The sequence below is a fragment of the Orcinus orca genome, chromosome 1 (genome assembly GCF_937001465.1).
Source record: "Orcinus orca chromosome 1, mOrcOrc1.1, whole genome shotgun sequence".
Taxonomy (NCBI): domain Eukaryota; kingdom Metazoa; phylum Chordata; class Mammalia; order Artiodactyla; family Delphinidae; genus Orcinus; species Orcinus orca.
In genome coordinates this window covers 14630785-14650778 of record NC_064559.1, presented here as the reverse complement: position 1 = coordinate 14650778, position 19994 = coordinate 14630785, and the positions used below count along the sequence as shown (strand labels likewise).

The 19994-nt window shown below is 38.1% G+C and overlaps 1 protein-coding gene across 2 annotated transcripts in view; it reads right to left on the bottom strand.

The window, feature by feature from the left end:
- The window catches only part of RAB3GAP2 (RAB3 GTPase activating non-catalytic protein subunit 2), a 90285-nt gene extending 73354 nt beyond the window's left edge, over positions 1-16931 (bottom strand). The window contains exon 1 of one of the 2 annotated variants that reach the window (XM_033430450.2): positions 16701-16931. In XM_033430450.2, coding sequence (XP_033286341.1) covers positions 16701-16815 — 115 coding nt within the window. In that variant the 5' untranslated portion in view covers positions 16816-16931. The remainder of the gene's footprint in view (positions 1-16700) is intronic. The other variant, XM_004271021.4, reaches the window with a different exon arrangement.
- Between the last annotated feature and the right edge of the window lie 3063 nt (positions 16932-19994).

Genomic DNA, 19994 nt, shown 5'->3' with positions numbered 1-19994 from the left:
ATCTTTTATCACCCCCTTTTTACAATGAGAAATACAGATTACCTCGTTTACGTAACTCTACCAAGATGACAGAGGATTAAGTGGCAGAATGGGGTTTGAACTCAGGTCTGCCTGAATTCCAAAGCCCAAGCTAGCAAGTATTCTGCTATACTTGCTCCTTCGGCTTATAAAGAAGGATAAGATTAGGAAACAGTGGTGCTTGCAAGTAAGGTCAAAAGCAAGATATTTATTATTTTAAAAGAGAAGTATTCCCTTGATATTCAGACCTGTAAATTTTTTTTGTAACTTGGAAAGTTACAGTTTGCTCTTCAGCAATCTAATTCCGTTAGGCAATCTCTTTATTCTGCTAATTTTTCCACTGCACCAAAAACAACTGTCTTATTGTGGGCTGATGGCAACTAGGCCATCCCATTTATACGCGTCTAGAAAATGCTCTCTCTCGTGAGAAGCAAAGACCTAGTAAAGCTTATCACTCTAAGGTCCACGATTCAATGTTAAAATTGCTATAAAAATATTTATCAAATTACCACAAATCTTTGGGAGACCACGCAGCATTTAAAGTACTTCATAAAGGTCAGCTACTCATTTATTTATTCCTTCATTCACTCATTCATTCATTCAACAAACACAGCACAGCACCTCTTCTGTGTTGGGCCCTGTGCTAATTAAGTGCTGGAGATACAAAAGCAAATAAGCCTTCAAAGAGCTTAGTTTGTGCACATAACCTTGTTGAATGCTGTACAAAAGAAAACTATGAAAAATGTGTTATTTCTCTTCCATATTGGTATAAAAAGTACCTGACTCAATTCACAAATGACTCATAGGATCGACAGAAGACAGCAGGAATTTGGATTTCCTGCCCCTGCAGAGACCCAGTTATCTCCTTACAGCGCAATTCAAAACAATCCAATCGGGACGAGAAAGACCTTGCGAAATACCTTCTTTTTACAAAATACTTGTGTTCATGACAGTTTACCCATACCTCAATGCCTCTGACTGGGGAATTTCTATTAACAAGACAAAGAAAATTTAATCAGGCATCTCCCACTATCACAGGAATACATTTCCCAAAGAGGTCACAGTACAAACAGAGGTCAAAGGAAGGTGAAACAGAACTGACTCAGATAGGTTAAAGATGTTTCTGAAGGCTGGTCTAGAATTCTATTTATAATCCTGTAAGAAAATGCATTCCAAATTCTAGTCAACCTAAAAATGGGAAACATTAAAAAAAACAAAAACGGAAATAGCTGCAGATTTGGTACTACCCTTGTGGCTATTTCTACTCAGTGCCAGTGCTAAAAATTTTGCAGCCTCCTGACTTATGTTGAAAATCATTTGATACTGTTTTGCAGGCTGCTATTTGACAGCTATTATTGTCGACTGGTAAAAAGTGTCAAAATCTCAGCACTTTACCAAGGTTATTTCTTATGTCCTCAAAATATGCAAGCAGATCAAGCACATTCTTAAAAAAAAAAAAAAAGTTTATACTGAAAAAACAGCCGCTGAATGTCTGATAAAGTTGCCGTTCATGTACAGAATTTTATTCAGTTCTATGAGGGATGGTATTCTTCAATCCACATCATCATCAGTGTATTTTAACTGATCACTGATCAAGGTTGTGGAAGATCACAGCAACGTGTCTATCATTTGAGAACTATGCACTGTTTAATGTCAATACGGAACATCTACTGTAAAACCTTAAGATCTATAAATTTCTATGTACTCATGAAGAAATAAAACTAATTTACTTTTTGTTATCCAATTATGATTGTCTCTTAGAATAAATAGATCAAAATCTCCTATTGGCCAGGGTAATTTGAAAGTGCCAAGCTCTGGTATGACTTAAGAGGTAAGTCAGCTTAACAAAATGTACTATAGCGTATGGACACCAGGACATACAACTTCTTTAGGGTGGTCAGGGTCCAATGTAAACATTCCAAAGACCCCACAAATCGCCAAATCACATTGGTATTGGCATTTACCTAGTTCACCTAATGAGCCAAGTGGCAATCACTTCAGTCAAAGGCTAGGCTATAAGTTATGGGGTAATTTTAAGCGTTTTTTCCCCCTCCATATATTAAATAAATAAGTAGCAACCATCCAATCTCCAGAAAGCAATTCTTTAAATGACACTGTCATCAACTGCCTGTATCCTTTATTTTGCTGAAGTCCAATTCAGCAACATTGATCAGAATATTAAGAAAATGGCATCCATGTTCATTGTCTTTGTAAAACCAGGGTTACAGTCTCTTCTGCAGATTCCCCTCTCTAGGTAGCCTTAAAATGTCTGCAAGGAAGAGACCAAAATAATGAATTAGGGATGACTGAAGTTTCAGGGTTGACCTCATTCTGAAAACGTGAGGCAGATCGTCCACGGATCACGCTCTGAGGAACTCTAGCTTCAAGGATAAATTTCAATGCCAATCTAATCTCCTTTTTCCTTTGCCTGCCCTCACCCTTGTTTCTGTTCTTTCACTTCAGTTAGACTCTTCACTCACTGGTGGGCAGTCCTTAGCAGCAGCACAATAAATATAAAATGCAAGTCACACATGCCATTTTAAACTGACTAGTAGCCATAGTTTAAAAGCAGAAACAGGTGAAATTAATTTTAATAATACATTTTATTTAATATGATATAGCCAAAATATTATTTCAATATGTAATCCATATTAAGTTATTCATGAGCTATTTTACATTGTTTTCTTTGATCCTAAGATTTCAAGATCTGACATGTATTTTACACTTAGAGCACATCTCAGTTTGGACCAGACGTGTTTCAAGTGCTCCACTGCACATGTGGCTCTTGGCTACAGTCTGAGACAGCACAAGTCTAGAACAACTCTTAGGTCTCTGATATCATGTTGCATGGTTTGATACCCAGCTTTACCCCTGAAGAGTCATATGTCCTTGGGCGATTTAATCTCTTCCCTCTCAGCTTCCTCTTTAGCAAAATGGAGTTAATAACTGTGCTTGGCACATATACACCCTTAATGGCTGTTAAAATGATTACTCTCCAAATACAGCACCCTCATTCCTCATTCTTACTCTCTGCCTTTGCCTATCCCATATTTGTCAACTAAAATGCATTCCCATTTGTCTCCACCTCTCCAAATCCAACTTCTCCTTCAGGACTCGGATTAATTCCTCATGACGTTTTCTTGAACCCACCAATGATCTTGTGAAACCATAGCATTTGATTATATTTTTCTTTCAGAACTTAATTATAAACTGCGTTGGGTCATTTATTGCATTGTTAACTTGTTTATCATAAATGTACATCTTGTCGATACAATTAACCATTAAGCCTTGGAGGACAGGGAATATGTATATTGTGTGTGCGCGCAAACTCTTACACACACACATATATAAGTATCTTCAAGGACACTGTAAGTATGTAGTAAATATTTATATCCATTTAGAATATAAATTAAATGACCTTCTCACCCAAATGTTTCCCCATATATCCCTTTATAGGGATCAAAGCATCAAGATTTAAATTAATATATTTAAATATAGTAACCAAATCAGATGCTGATTCTAAACCTTTTACATTTCCAAAGAAATACAAAAACACTTTATTTTTTATAAATTTTATATACTCAGACTTTATATCCCAGATCAAAACCATCTTTCAAATAAGCTTTCTATATAAAATTATAAATATATTTATTTTGATAATTCTCTGTTCCATTCAATTTTAGTTAGTAAGAAAAAAATTAAAAAACAATTCTTAGCTTTAGTTTTGATTAAGAATAGGAAAAATAGAGTATTTTTGTTCTAATTCAAGTCTAAGTGGCAGAATTTGACTATGTAAAAAAAGATCCTCTAGAAATACAGTTCAAAATAGTTGGCCTGATATGGATTAATGGATCTTTATATTTCATAAACACACACACATACACAATGTATATTTCAACATTTCAAAACAACAGTGTATCATTACTTAAAAAAGATCCTGCATCAGGGCTTCCCTGGTGGCGCAGTGGTTGAGAATCTGCCTGCTAATGCAGGGGACACGGGTTCGAGCCCTGGTCTGGGAGGATCCCACATGCCGCAGAGCAACTAAGCCCGTGAGCCACAACTACTGAGCCTGCACGTCTGGAGCCTGTGCTCCGCAACAAGAGAGGCCGCGATAGTGAGAGGCCCGCGCACCGTGATGAAGAGTGGCCTCCACTTGCTACAACTAGAGAAAGCCCTCACACAGAAACGAAGACCCAGCACAGCCAAAATAAATTTAAAAAATAATAATAATAATAAAATAAAATAAATTTAAAAAAAAAGATCCTGCATCAATAAAGGAAAACCAACACATTCATTCAATTAAGTATGACTCTCAACCTAATTTTTTAGTAGGCTAGAAAAAAATAATTACAAAGAACACTGAGTCCCCAAATAAATTACCATAGCATTTTAAAGGCAAAGAAAAAAAGAGAGAGAGAAAAGAACACCCACATCATTCTTGAATTCTGTCTGTATTCTATTATGCAAATATTCTTTTTGCCAATAGTGAATAAAACAGGTTATACTAAAAACAGCTAAAATTGCCTATTGGAGACATCTAAAAATAGATCATGAAAATGCTTCCCTAGTCTTGTTACTTTAGTGCTATGACTCATGTGCCAGATGTTTGCTCCTAAAGCAGTCATTTTACGACTATATTACATCAGGACAGCATCAGCTATAAGCAAAATATTTCAAAGGTTCATGTTTTAACTGGGCTTTCCCACCTCATTTCCTGTACAACTTACTGGGGAAAAAATGGCATTTCCAAGTCCAAGAGACATTTCTGCTTAGTTTTGAATCTGTAACTTTTTTGGGGGGGAGGGGGGAGCAAACCATTCTTGAGGGGTGAGTTTCCTTTAAACTCTATTCTTTTCACATTCTGAATCATTTTTCCTTAAAATTCACAGATAATCAAGGATTGCACTGAGGATTCAATTTAAGTCTTTCAAGAAGTTTGCCAGTTTAGATTACTTTGTTAGTTGACCTCATCTGCTGAAATTACCTTTCACTTTTATTTCATACCACACCTTGAATCATACTTGCTCTCTATATAAATAAAATTCCTAAGCTGATCTCCAACCAACTGACATGATATATAGAGAAATAAAAACAAGCAAGATGAAGTTACAAGTAACAGTAACAAAAAGCAACTACCTCTTCATTGATTAGTAACTTGACTTTTCAATCCTTAACATTTTTTTTATACCTATCACTGAAGAGGACTATTTTGAACTGTCTAGAATAATTGGTAACATAAACATAAACTCTTGTTCTTACCCTTATCAAGTTAAATGTTTTGCCTGAATGAATAAAACCAATGACTTTAAAATATATTAGTAAAATGTAACTACAACTCCCTCTGGAAAGAATTTTTTCCCTGAGGAGAAGTGTAGATTATACTAGTATTAAAAAACTGTTCAGTTTCTCACTTGACAAATTATAGTCACTGAAACCTTCAAACTATAGAGAAAACACTGTAATTCAATCATCAAAAAATTATAGATGTCTTTTTTAGGGACATTTCCAACGAATGAATTATTCTACCAACAAAAGCTTAAATGAGAAATTCAACTGCAGCTTTCCGTAGGTCTATTTAATTTAAAATATACATTATTCTGATTTGCTTCTGAACAGTCTGTCCTCATAAACCGAGTATTGGTTTTTCATTTAACAAGAACTTGAAGCTAGAAAGGAAACTGAATTCTAGAAGTGGGCAATTAATTTGACAGTATTTGCTTTTTTCAATATGAGTATGTCAAGACCAAAAAGTAAATGAGAAACGGAAATCCTTCGACGTTAGGAAAAGGAAAACTTAATCTCCCTGGTCTAAGAAAAGATCTTATTAGCGCTGAAGCAAATCCATTTCCATTCTTCTAAGACAAGAAAAAAACAGAGATAATGTACTTGTTTCTATAAAGAGCACGAACCTCTAGAACCTATGACTTGTAAATAATTCAGGGGATGTAACAATTTTAGTTGGCTCTTCTTGGCCAAGGCACAGAAAGCATCACATAGCAATACAAAGCCAAAAAAAGGACTAAAGAACAGAGAAGCTGCTTAATTTCCTATGCCTCAGAATTATTAATCTTTTTCTATTTCTAAGGAAATAGAAATGGGAATATAAATTTCAAATTAACATATTCCTTTCAGCACATAAAAATATGCAGCAATCTAAAATGACGAGGCCATCCCATTTTCAATAAGAAGGAGTTTCTTTCAAAACGCCAGGATTAAATCGGACTAGGTCTCTAAGGTCCCTTCCAGTTCTGGAATTCTAATGACTCCTGTTGTCAAATAAGTGGCCTCCTATATCACAGAAGAAGAATGTTCTGATAATCAAATCACAAAAGGACAGAACTGAAAATATTTTTAAGCAGAAATAGAGTGTATCCTCCTCCTCTAAAGTTTAAAAACTAAACATGCTTCCTTTGCTCAAAAACCGAACAAATCTTTAGACCTATCTTGACAAAAGCAACAACAAAACAAAACAAAACAAATCTGTAGACTTGAAGAAATTTAATATGCCCTATTTTATTTTTCATTTTATTTTTCAAAGGAAGTCACTAAAGGCAATATTACGTATATTAGATAGAACTTATATAATTCTTTCCTACCACTTCATAATTATGTGTTGATTTATTATATCCAAAGCAGTAGAAAATAATGTGAGGGAATGTAAATGAGGATGGAGGTACATAGACACTGCTCACCAAAGCAAATTTCTGCATATTCTAAAACCAATTCAGTATCTTCCTTCCTTCCTTCCTTATTAGAACAGTCTAATATTCCATTATTGTCCCTGTGAGAAAACTTTCCTTATATTTAAGCTAAATTCTTGCAATACCAGCTTAATTTTGCTATTACTTGCTGCTTAAAAAAAAAATACAGATAAAGTCTGATAATTATCTTAGTATCACATTATCTTAGAAACCACATTTCATTTATCAGAGGAGCAAAAATCAAAAAAACTGATAACACAGAAAGATGACAAGCAAGTGTGTAAATGGGCACTTCTGTTTACCATGGATAGGAAAGAACCTGACCAATTTTGAGAGTAACTGGGCAACTATGATCAACAATTAAAATGTGAATTTCTATTATTCAGCAATTCCAATCCCAGAAATTTACATACAGAAATATTAGCATCATGGGTAAAAGCATATATAAGGATGCTTACTGGAGCATTTTCTTATAGCAAAAATATTGGAAATAATCTAAATGTTCATTGATAGGGGAATGGTTAACTAAAACCTGGTAGAGTCTTCACTGGAATACTGTACAGACATTAGGAAAAAATGCTATAGAGTTATATATACAGCTTGAAAAGATGTTGACATTAAGTAAACCAAAAAAGTTCCAGCATATACATTTTACAAGAATGAGTCCATGATATAAAATTTAAAATAGATAAATAAAATACCCAAGCAGTATGTGTGTGTTTATTGTCTCAGCAGAAAGTCTGGAAGATTCTCACTAAGGTAGCACTTTATAATAGAACCTCCTGTAATGCTGGAGGTGTTCTTTATCTGTGCTGTCCAATTAGTTAGCCACTAGGTAGGTATATGTGGCCACTGAAATGTAACTAGTATGATTGAGGAACTGAATTTTTATTTAATTTCTATTAATTTACACTTAAATTTAAATAGCCACATGTGGCTAGTGGCTACTATACTGGACAGCATAATACTAAAGTTTTAACATTTGGAATGTGGGATGTGAGTAGCCAGAAGGTTGTTTATACGTCTGATTTTATATACTTAAAAAAAATAAAAAGAGGCAATGTGATCATGGGTAATTATCTCTCTCCTGACCTGAGATTCTCTCTTCTGAGGAATTTATCTGTGCGACTTATGCTCACATGATACAAAGAAAAGTGATCTGTGTTCAAGGGACTGTTTCTGGTCTTCTTTTCAAAGGAGGAATATGGCATGGCAGACACTGTAGAGTTGCAAGGATTCCCTCTCATGAGGAAAGTTCATTTAGGGTCTCAAAAGTCCCAAATGATATTAGCATAGTAGTCACTCAAAAATACTTGCTATCTTATAGTTCCAGGATTATCACTGTGTAGACCATTAAGTAACATCTGAAGAATACCAAGCTAAGGAAAAGATTATCTCCCCTTTTGGGAGATACTGCAAAGGCCACCCAACTGGTCATTCTATTTCCACTTTCACCCACCATTCCCATTCATTCTCTTCTTTGCCGACAAAGGAATGTGTTTAAAATATTAACCTGGTTATCCTGTTTCTCGGCTCAAATTCTTTGCATAGGTTGCCACTGCTATAGCTAGCAAGTTTCAAACTCTATCACCACTGCTACTACCTTAGTCCTGTCTTTACTTCTGAAGGCCCTGATCTGGACTTGTATGAACATCTCCCAAATGGTCACCTACCTCTAGCTTTGAACTACCCAACCTTTTTCAGAGCCCCCAAATCCATTTCTCTGCAACTCAAATCTTGAAATGCTATACTTTTGCTTAAAACCACCAATGGTTACCCTCTGTCTATAGCAGAGATTCCCAGTAAACTGCAAATGGGTTACAGGTGAGCCAAGATATTGATCCTCTCAGCTCTCAGGACAGCCAAGTAGGGCCTGGGACTACTGGAACCTCTAGCAGGTCACCTCCCACCATGAACAGCTTTGTTTTACATTTTATGACCCATTTCTTTACTACCATACTAATTTATATATTTTTATTATGTTAAAAACACATAACATAAAAATTATCATTGTAACAATTTTTAAGTGTACAGTTCAGTAATGTTAAGTATATTCACACTGTTATAAAACAGATCTCTAGAACTTTTCCATCTTGCAAATCTGAGACTGTAAAACCCATTAAACAAGACCCATTTTCACCCTCTCCCTAGGTCCTAGTAACCACCATTCTGCTTCCTGTTTCCGTGAATTTAACTACTTTAGATAACTCATATAAATGGAACCATGCATTTTTGGTTTTTGACTGGCGAATATTTCACATATCATAACGTCCTCAAGGTCATTCATGCTGTAGCATGTGATATGATTTCCTTCTTTTTAATGGCTGAATACTTTTCCATTGTACGTAAATACCTCATTCCATTCATCCATCGATGGGCATTTGGGTTGCTTCTACTCTTTGTCTTTTATGAACGTCCCTCTATGATCATGGGTATGCAAATCTCTCTTCTAGACACTATTTTCAATTCTTTTGGATATATACCCATAAATGGGATGGCTCATATAGTAATTCTATTTTTTTTATTTTTGGAGGAAACTCCATACTGTTTTCCATAGCAGTTGTACCATTTAACAATCCTACTAACAGTGTACAGAGTTCCAATTTCACCATATCCTTGCCAACACTTGTTATTTTCTGTTGTTTTTGTTTGTTTGTTTTGTTTTTGTTTAATAGTAGCCAAGCTGGTGATTCTCATGATTAGTGATATTGAGTATCTTTTCATATGCTTACTGGCCATTTCTATAAAATCTTTGGAAAAATGTCTATTCCAGTCTTTTGCTCAGTTTTCACTTGAGTTATTTATTGTTGTTGGGCTGTAGGAGTTCTTTGTATTGATATACTGTGGATACTAATCCTTTATCAGATATGATTTGCAAATATTTTCTCTCATTCTGTAGGCTGTCTTTTCACTTCATTGATTGCAGCCTTTGATTCACAAAAGTCTTAAAGTTTGATATAGTCTCATTTGTCTGTTTTTGCTTTTGTTGCCTGTGCTCTTAGTGTTATATCCAAAAACTCACTGCCAAGTCCAATGTCATGAAGTTTTCCCCCTGTGTTTTCTTCTAACAGTTTTATAGTTTTAGGTCTTATATTTAGGTCTTTAATCCATTTTTTGGTAATTTTTGAATGTGGTATAAGATAATGGTCCAAATTCATTCTTTTGTATTTGGATATGCAGTTTTCCCAACACGATTTGTTCAACAGACTGTCCTTTCTCCATTGAGTGGTCCTGACACTTTGTCAAAAATCATCTGATCATATACACAAGGGCTTATTTCTGAGCTCTCTATTCCATTATCCTACTTGTCTGTCTTTATGCCAGTACCACACACTTTTGATTACTGTAGCTTTGCAATATGTTTTGAAATTAGGAAGTAGAAGTACTCCAACTTTTTCCTCCTTCTTCAAAATTGTTTTCACTATTCAGGGCCTAGGTCTCACTTTTTCTGCATGCTATGATGAAAAAAAAGAAAAAAGATTGGGAAGGACAGGCCTATAGAAGAATGTCTTCAAACTTTTTGATTATATACACCCCAAAAGAGTGTTTCAATAATATGGATCCCTTGCACAAAAAATGCAATTTCTGATATATTAAACATGGACGTTTCGATATAGATTTATATCATCCTTTTAAATTTATTCAGTGGATTCTAAATACTACTGGGAAATACTACCCACAAACACCCATTTAAAAAATATGATTATCTTCTCTAAGAGTAATTTTATAAGTCCTTTTTTCTCCTTGAATTCTTATTTCCATTCACTTCCTCCACAGAATGCTATTCTAATATAATACAGATATGTAACATCAGTCCAAAAATTTCTCTGCAAAAACAGATAAGAACTGAGAAAAAGCAGTTTTCTTGGGATCAAAGGCTCTAAGTATTAGGTTTTTTTTTACTTGACTTATTGCAATTATTATTAGAAGCAGATAACTGAGAAAAACAACATACATTATCACAAATGTTGACAAATAATTATTAAACATAAATAGCAAAAATTATTTGGAAGTCTCTTGTTGATGGATGGGGGAGTTTACGGTGCCTTAAAGGGGAGGTTTTTTAAAATGCCTTGGAAGCAACTTACTATAATAATATTTGAAATGTGTGAGAGGTGAGCCTTTGTTTAGTAAACAGGAGAAGGTACGGTGGGAAAGTTGGCACTTATATAGGTGCATCTGGAAGCTGACCTACTTAAAACTATCTGTTCCCAAGTAAACTTTAGCAAATTTCCCTGTAATCCCCAAGGTAGTCTTACTTCCTTGCTACTGTGTAAAATCTAAACTTCTCTGCCAATCTCTCCAGCTTTATCCCACCATATCCCACTCTTCCACCAGAATTTACTATCTGCATCTTTCTGAACCCCGTGCTGTTTCACATCCCTTGCCTGACCATTTTCTCTCCACCTGATGGACAACTATTAAGACATGGTGAAAATATCAGTTCCTCTGTGAAGACTTTCCTAAGTCCCCTAAACAGCGTGAACCAACACTCCTTCATTCTCCAACTATCATGTATCAAATTATAGCATAACACCTCTAACACTCATTTACTGGCTGAACGCTCCTTGAGGAGAGGGACCTATTTTATTTACCTTTAAGACTACTTTGTACATAGTACGTGCTCAATAAATATTAGCTGAATATAGGAATTAGACTGTTCATGTGTCACTTTTGTCATGGACAAAAATTTATCTCTAAGATCCTCTTCCAATTTTAAATAGCTAATGAAATCCAATACCTCTATAAATTTTCTGAAATTCCTATAAATATTCTACTTTCAGATTACTTTTCTCTCCCCACTATGGTCACAAACAAAAGAAAGCATTTTCACTCAGTATAAAAAAGTGGGTACTTTACACCATTTATAATATCCCAAAGTGATTCCATGATTTTAGGTTATCCTAAAAAGCATACTTTTCTCAGTGATTGGACAAAAACGTGACTTTAATTGATGACTCCAAGGTAATCCTCTGTATGCTTTACCTTCTTCCATCTTTCTGATAAAAGAGGCAAGAGGGAAACCTGCTCTACCTCATTAGTATGGCAACAGAAAATTATTTTACTATTAGGTAAATTAATAGATCCACAATATTATACTTAAATTACCTCCAAATATTTTGATTCTCCCTCTCTGTACATGTCTTTCTTTCTTTCCTTCCTTCCTTCTCTCCTTTCTTTCACCTAACTCAATTATAAATATCAGACGGCTCTGGTATAGAAATCCAATCTCCCTGGAAATTATGTCACTGTAGGCCAGGTGCGGACACATACTATTGCCCATCTCCAAAATTTCAAAGTATGAGACCAAATTTTATGTCTAAATAGATAGCACTAGATTGAGTAGAACCAATTATAAATATTTATCACTAATGTAAACACTGAGAAATAGTAGGGTTCAAGACCTCTTTTAAAGCAATAGAAGACAGTCTCATTTTATAATTGATGATACAAAGTAACGTAAAGTCATACTGTTATTCTCTGAGAATTCAAATATAGAAGAGTAGTACTGAGATCTGGGTGCCCAGGTACTAGGTATCACTATGTCAATGGCAGCTATCCATATTAAAATTAAAAAATTATTAAACTAATAGATAAGTCTTCAAAATTATCAGTTGCCTTATATAGCCTCTAAAGATGAGCTAGTATAAGAAATTAAAACTATATAAGCTAAATAAAATGATCTCATGATTTCTACTGCCCAATAAAGTAATCATTTACAACACTAATAAAAAAAGTGAAGAAAAGCAAAGCAAAACACCACCATAACTTCATTTTTACTCTAAATTTTCACCCTCACAAAAGTTTAGGTTCAGGTTTTCTTAATGATGAGCTTTCCAAAGCCTGATGTTTTGTAAAAGATGCCTGGAGTGAGTACTGAAATCTGTAGTCCCAGTCATTTCAAGAATTCCAAGTAAACCATCTACAATAGGACAAGCTATTTTTCTGATTTTCATTTCTGAATTCAAGCACCATTCTAACTGTAAAATACAGATTTGGCAAAGGGGCTCACCGGTAAAGAGGTTCTTTCTCCACTTTTTTTCTACTTGAATCGCTGGTAGCCACAATAATACCAACACACATATGCCTAAGAATTTTATTTAAAAGGATAATAAATTAAATCATATTTGCAAACCCATAGGCATATTATAAATTAATCTAGATGTCTGGGGTATGATTATATTCCCAAATGCCTGGATCAAGTTCATAGCCTAAGGCTACCCTTCATTGTGTGACCTTGGACAAGTATTCAATCTGTTGGTACCTAAATTTTAGCATTTATAAATGTGCCATGCAATGTGGTAGCCACTAGCCATATCTGACTATTTAAATTTAAATTAATTAAAACTAACTAAAATTAAAAATTCAGTTCCTCAGTAGCGCTTGCCACATTTCAACAGCTAGTTCTGGCTAGAGACTACCATACTGGACAGTATAGGCTTGGTGATGAAAAATTAACAAGATGAAATGATTTCGAGTAACAAATGAGAACAAGGGAGTAGGGGTGACTGTTTTAGATTGGATGGTCAGAAAAGGCCTCCCTGAGATGTTGAGACTTGAACAAGGTGCACCGAGGACGCAAGGACCTGCACAGAATATCCAACGCAGGGACAAGAGCAAGGACAAAGGCCTCAGGCACGAATGGGCTTGACTGGTTTAACAACCAGAAAGTGTGTATGAAGTGTAAGAAATGAGGAGAGAAGAGTATGAGTTGCAAGAAGTGGCAGGAAGCAGGGCCTCAAGGGCCTTGTAAGCCATTTGAGAACTCTGGATTTTATATTAAGTGCAATTGAAAGACACAGAGGGTTACAGAGAGAGGACTGTTATGATTATGTTGTCTTTAAAAGTTCACTCTGACTGCTTTTGGGAACAAACCATAAGAAACCATTAAAAAGTCTACAAATTACAAGAAACCATTAAAAAGTCTACAAATAATAAATGCTGGAGAGGGTGTGGAGAAAAAGAAACCCTCCTACACTGTTGGTGGGGATGTAAATTGGGGCAGCCACTATGGAAAACAGTATGGAGGTTCCTCAAAAAACTAAACATAGAGTTGCCATATGATCCAGCAGTCCCACTCCTGGGCATTTACCCAGACCAAACTATAATTTGAAAAGATACATGCACCCCTATGTTCATAGCAGCACTGCCTACAATAGCCAAGACAAGGAAACAACCTAATTGTCCACTGACAGATGAATGGATAAAGAAGATGTGGTATGTATTTATATATACAATGGAATATTACTCAGCCATTAAAAAGAATGAAATAATGCCATTTGCAGCAACATGGATGGACCTAGAAATTATCATACTAAGTGAAGTAAGTCAGAAAGAGAAGGACAAATACCACATGATATCACTTATATGTGGAATCTAAAATATGACACAAATGAACATATCTACAAAACAAAAACAGACTTACAGATATAGAGAATAGACTTGTGGTTGTCATGGGGGGCAGTGGGGAAGGAAAGGACTGGGAGTTAGGGATTAGTAGATGCAAACTATTATATATAGAAGAAAAAAAAAGAAAGAAAGAAAAGAAACCAAGAGTAGAAGCAGGAAGATCTGTTAAAAGAAGACTAGTGCCATTGCCCAGGTGAGAGAAGATGGTGGCCTGGACCAGGGGAGTGGGAATGGGATAGAGAAAATGTGTCCATGCTCTACATCCCCTGTCTACAGTCCTGTGTTCACCATCCTTCACAACCTGGCTCCTTGAAATAGGCAACTTCACTTTTTAACTCCTCAATATCTGGTAATATGCTTTCTGCCCCCAACCCTTCCACTGAAGCTGTCCTAAGGTCCCAGTCACCTCCACCTTCCCAAAGCCAATGAGCCCTTTTCCATTCTTATCCTAGCTGACCTCTGCTGCATTTGCAACTGCTGACCACTCTTCCCTTCATCAAAGCCTCTCTCAATTCTGGGGCATTACTCTCACCTGGGTTTCTTCTCTTTCTGTTACTCTTTCTCAGCCTTCTTCCCATTAATCTCTATTTGACTCTTAAAACTTCAGTGCTCCTCTACGGTTACATCTTCAGTCCTGCATTCGTTTCACTACATTCATAACCCTTGAGACTGACTGACACGTTTTGCTGGTAACTCCCAAATTAATGCCTCTGGCCCAGTGAAACTTACTAAGTTTTAGACCTGTTCTACTGGACTCACTGCATACATTTAAAACTGGACAAACTGCAAACATTTAAGATGAAAAAGGTCCAAAACCTATTTCCTTCATTCCCCTTCATGAGAAACCCTTGCCCGAGCCAAAAGCCAAAGGCATCCTGCACTCCCTCTCCCTCACCAGCTACAACCCCTAGCACCAGATCTTCATTAGGTCCTGTAGACTCTACCTCCTTAATATCTTTCTAATCTAGCTCCTGCTCTCAAGTCCTGCTGAAGCTACTTTAGTTCCAGCTCGCGTCACTTCTGCATGGATCATTGGAATAGCCTCCCAACCAATTTCCCTGCTTCCTATCTCTCCTCCACACTGCTGTCAAAGCACAAAACAGGTATTCAAAACTTTGTTGATTACATTAAGTACAATCTGACCACGTCACTCCTCTGCTTAATGTCTTTCAGATGCATCCCACTCCTTTCAGAAGGCTTGGGATCAAGCTCCTTATTACCTTTACAGCTCACCCCCGCAACCATTTCCCTCATATTCTCCTCTTCAGCCATTCAGCCTTTCTTAGCTCTCTAAATAGCATGCCATTTCAGGCCTCCCTTCCTCTGCATATGCTATTACCTCTCCCTTATTCATCTAACTACTACTTCAAAGGTAGGCCTAAGTACCTCCAATTCAAGGAAGTATCCCCTAGTGCCATATATATATATAATCACGCTATACTGAGATATATATATAAATTAACAAGGGGTTAATTTACTTGTCCCAGCAAATTACAAGCTCTTAGATGGCAGAGACCACCAACCGTATTGGATGTGCAGCACTACTGACTGGCACAGAGTAAATATTCATAAGTAGGTTTGATTTGATATCTTCTAAATTTTAAAAAAGGGGAGGAGCTTAGTTAGTGGGCCTTTCATCACCATTCCAGTAGAGCACAAAGTAAAAGCACTATACTGCAAAGCCAAATGTGCTTTGGACATATGGCTTTGTAGTAGAGCGGAAATACGAAGAAACCAAACACAAAAAAACACACCGTTTCCATAGGAGAAATGTAGGAAATTCTGAGGAACTATGCAGTAGCCAATAAACCAGACTTGGGATCTTATACTACGTGGACAAGTCACACTGTTTGATGATAATAAAAGGCGGACGGTTTCTCATCTCAATAAAGCAAATTAACTTTTCACGGCCATGCTACTGTAACTTTAGTTCCTGATGCGGATTCTCGCTCCCCGACAGGTTATTTTCCTTTGTTGAGAGCCGCCTACTCGCCACCTTAGGAGTCTCTCACTTGTCAATCACTTATTCTCTAAATCTGAATGGGAGAAAAGGGGAGGGAAGAAGGGAGAGTGTGGGCGATGATAAACCCTTTCGGGAGGGGAGGTAGCAGAAGGCCACAGTCCCAGGCATAGAGGAGCGTAGGGGTTGAGGAAAAACGAGGCTAGAGCGCTGACAGCTGGCAAGGAATGGGGAGGAGGATGCGATCGCGGAGCAGGCAGAGTGTTAACAGGGGACCCCGGGCTGGAGGGAGGGAAGATGGAGGAGAGACAAGTAGGAGTTGGGCGTGGGGAAGTGGGATAGGTAGAGACCAGATGAAGCAAGACGCAGTGTACTGCCAGAGGGCGGAGTGGCTTAGGCGAGAGGAAGACAGCAACGACGCAGCCAGGGCGGGCGGAGGCGGCTTCAGGACGAGGAGGGCAAGGGATCCGCGCAGAGAGAACAAGGGAGGCGCGGGGGCAACTAGGAGCCGTGGGGTAGAAGGGGCGGAGCGGGTGGGAGGCCCGACGCAGCCGAGCAGGTCCTGCGGGCGGAGGCGGGGAAGGGAGCAGCGAGGCGGGGGCACTTACTGGGGTCCCTCCTGACGGTGCAGCTGGGGTTCTCCTCCCGCAGACGAGGGAAGAGGAAGTCCCGGGCGGCCTGGAGGTCCTGGAAGGTGCAGAACTGGACAATGGAGCAAGCCATGGCTCCGGGGAACCCTGTTCGGGCATTCACCTTACCTCACCACGCCCTGCCCCCCGCCCCCCCGCCGCCGCTACAGCCGCCACCGCGGAGCCTGAAGAGCTTTCGCCACGCAGGGACGGGGAAACAAAACCGGAAGCTGTCAGCACCCTCGGGTCCGCCGCCCGGGCACTGCGCATGCGCGGGACGGCCCAGGTGCCCAGGCTGCAGCGGCCCGGGTCACATGACCAGCGGCGGCCAGCGGGGTGTCTAACGTTGAAGCGGAGGCTGGGAGCCGGCTTTAGTCACAGTTCTGCGCTTGCACCCGGGATTGATCCCTTTTATTCATTCTGGCTGTTAGCCAGAGATGATCTAATTGGACGTTGTCCGCGCCGGCCTTTGATTCATTTAACCGAGCTTCTTGACGTCCTACTATTGGCATGATCTTGATATTTCAGAGAATAATCCCTGTTAAGCTACTGGCAGGCCAGTGGGGGACAGTATCACGCTAGTATCTGAATCTGAAAAGATTAATTTCCCTTCTGGAAATCAGCCCCGTCAAGCCTAGCTTTAAATGCTCCTCCTGTAAATCCTCTTGTCATCCTGTGCACGCCTAATATAGAACGTGTTATACGGTATTGTAGTCATGTTTTCGACATGCATTTTCCCTTTCATTCATTCGTTCACCCATCCATTCAACAAATACATTGCTCCTCTTTTCTATGTCAGCCACGCAAGGCGTTGAGTATAAAGCAGAGAACAAAAGAGATGAAATACTTGTTCCATGGAGCTCAAAATTCTAGTGCCTGACACGGGTAGTAAGCGATTATTTACTCACCTATTTAACTCAAATTGTGATAATGCCAGGAACGAAAGAAGTAAGTTCAAAGTGCTGTGACAACATAAGAGGGAACCTCACCTAGTTGTGTTTTTTTTGCTTTGTTTTGCTGGGGTGGAGGTGGAGGGTTGCCAAGACCAGGAACAGACTTCATTATAAGCTCCTGAAGGCTGGGATGTCATTTCGTGCCCTTTATATCCTGTGTATAGCACAAGATGTGGCACATAGGTCAATAAATATTTGCTGGAGGAATAAATGGAATGTGTACATAAAGTAAATAGAACAACCTGCTTCTTTTACAAAGCACTATATATTTTTTAGAGTATTTTTCCACACATTGTCCAATTAGGTAGTCACAATGCCATCCTGAAAAAGTGTGTCTTATCTCATTTTTTTAACGAAGAAATTTATCTGTGTGTCTCTGAGAAGACTCTTTAAGTCCATTTAAATGATTTTTCTAAAAAGTAAAAACCAAAAAAGATAACATTCCTTCTTGATCTTGTAAGGGGTCACATGGCACTTAGATCTGGATTATGTAAACTGTCAATAATACGTCATTTGATGTACAGTCTTCTGTCTCAAAAAACACTTATATAACTGTGCCTGGACTTCTAACTGGCGGAACAGTTCTCAGAGCTTTCTGAGATGCTCTTCCCGGGTTATAATCCTGAAATGTGGCTCAAATAAAATTTTCCATTTCTTTCTCAGATCAATGGATTAATTTTTGTTGCCCAAAGGAATTATTTTAATGTTAGCATAAAGAAATGTAGACACAAACTTTCCAAAGGAAACCTAAAGTGGTCGTCTACTTTGTACAACAGAAAAATGGGATGGAAATAAATTGAAGGCAAATAGATGAAGTCCAGAGCATTCATTTCTGTCAGATCTGTGTGCCCACTCAGTCCTAGTAATATAACAACTGTGATTTAGTGCCCAGATTCCTACTTCATTAATTCCTGTTTCTAAAGTAGAATGATTTTCATAAAATAGGATAATTTCTATGTTATCAGATGAACAGGGACCAGTTCTTTACCTCTAAAATATATGGTTGGTTTAGATGTGCTACAAAGTTCCTTCAGCATCAGAAAGCTATAATTCTAAAATCAAAACCTGTAGAAAAGGCAAGCTTTCACTGCTTCCTTTTTCCATCTGAAAAAATGCAGTGCTTCCTCACATCATCCAGCCCTGATGATTAAACCGTAAAATTTGGCGCCAAGACCAAACTAGAATAAAATTTTAATTTAGATTCTTAGTTTTACATGATGACTAAAGAACACATGATACTTTTGGAAAAGACACAGTGTCATTCCTTGAAAACCCTTCAAGTTCCTATTCAGGTAAATGCATTTTGTGGAAGTAACTGCCCTTCGCTGATTCAGCTGGTCTTTGTTCTGCCCTGAGGCATTCATATCTCTTGCGTGGGGGACATTGAATTTCATTACTGCTCGGTTTCAATGGTGAAATCCCTGACTTCCTTCCAAGTAGTACTGAAAAGACTCATTCATGAATGTTTTTAAGGACTTTAAATACCCTTCACAGAAATTACCTCATATTCATGAACTGAACTCTTCCCCCCCGGGGAAGTTCTAAAGCGGCAGGGGGATGCCTCTGGAGTTCCGCTGCCATGGTTTCTGTGGGGCGTGGGAGGATTGTGTTACACAGTGAATATCACTAACCACACAGCCATACGAAAGCACATTGCAGAAAATGGGCAGGCTTTCCATATCCCAGCCTAGACAGTGTCTCTCTAAGGTTTGACTTCAGAAGCTAGGAAGAGACTGTGACCAAACAATCGCAAGAGGGGACTAATGTGAACTCTCTCCGATATCTGTTATTGTGAGTTAGAGCATGGATAACTGTCTTTAAAAGAGAGATACTCGCTGAGCATTAGAGGCTTGGCCTTGCCAGTCTTTTAACAGCAGCCAGAGGCTGAAGGTGTTGAGAGACAGGGTGGGCAGCAAAGTGTGAAAAAAAGAGCAATGGACTTGGAGTCAAGAGACCTGATTCTGTCTCAGCTAGGCCTCCTCATAGGTCACATGAACTTGGGCAATTCATATCACCTTGCTGGGCCTTAGTCCCTTGAGCTATGAAATGAGAAGAATGGAGTCTGAAGCCCATCTCAGGGATGTGTAGGTTTTGGTAAGAAAATGGGAAGGAAAAGTTCTCGGCATTGGAGTTGCTCAAAAGGACGGGTCTATGTAGACACCCTACTAAGGGTACTGGGTGGGCAGGAGTGAACAAGAAGGCACTGAGCATCTGTAAGTGAAATAAAGGAGAGCGGAAAAAGGGAATATCTTGAAGCACTGAAGCCTTATGTCATAGCTGTGCTGAGGGTCATCCTTGAACTGAACTCTGAATTCTGTGA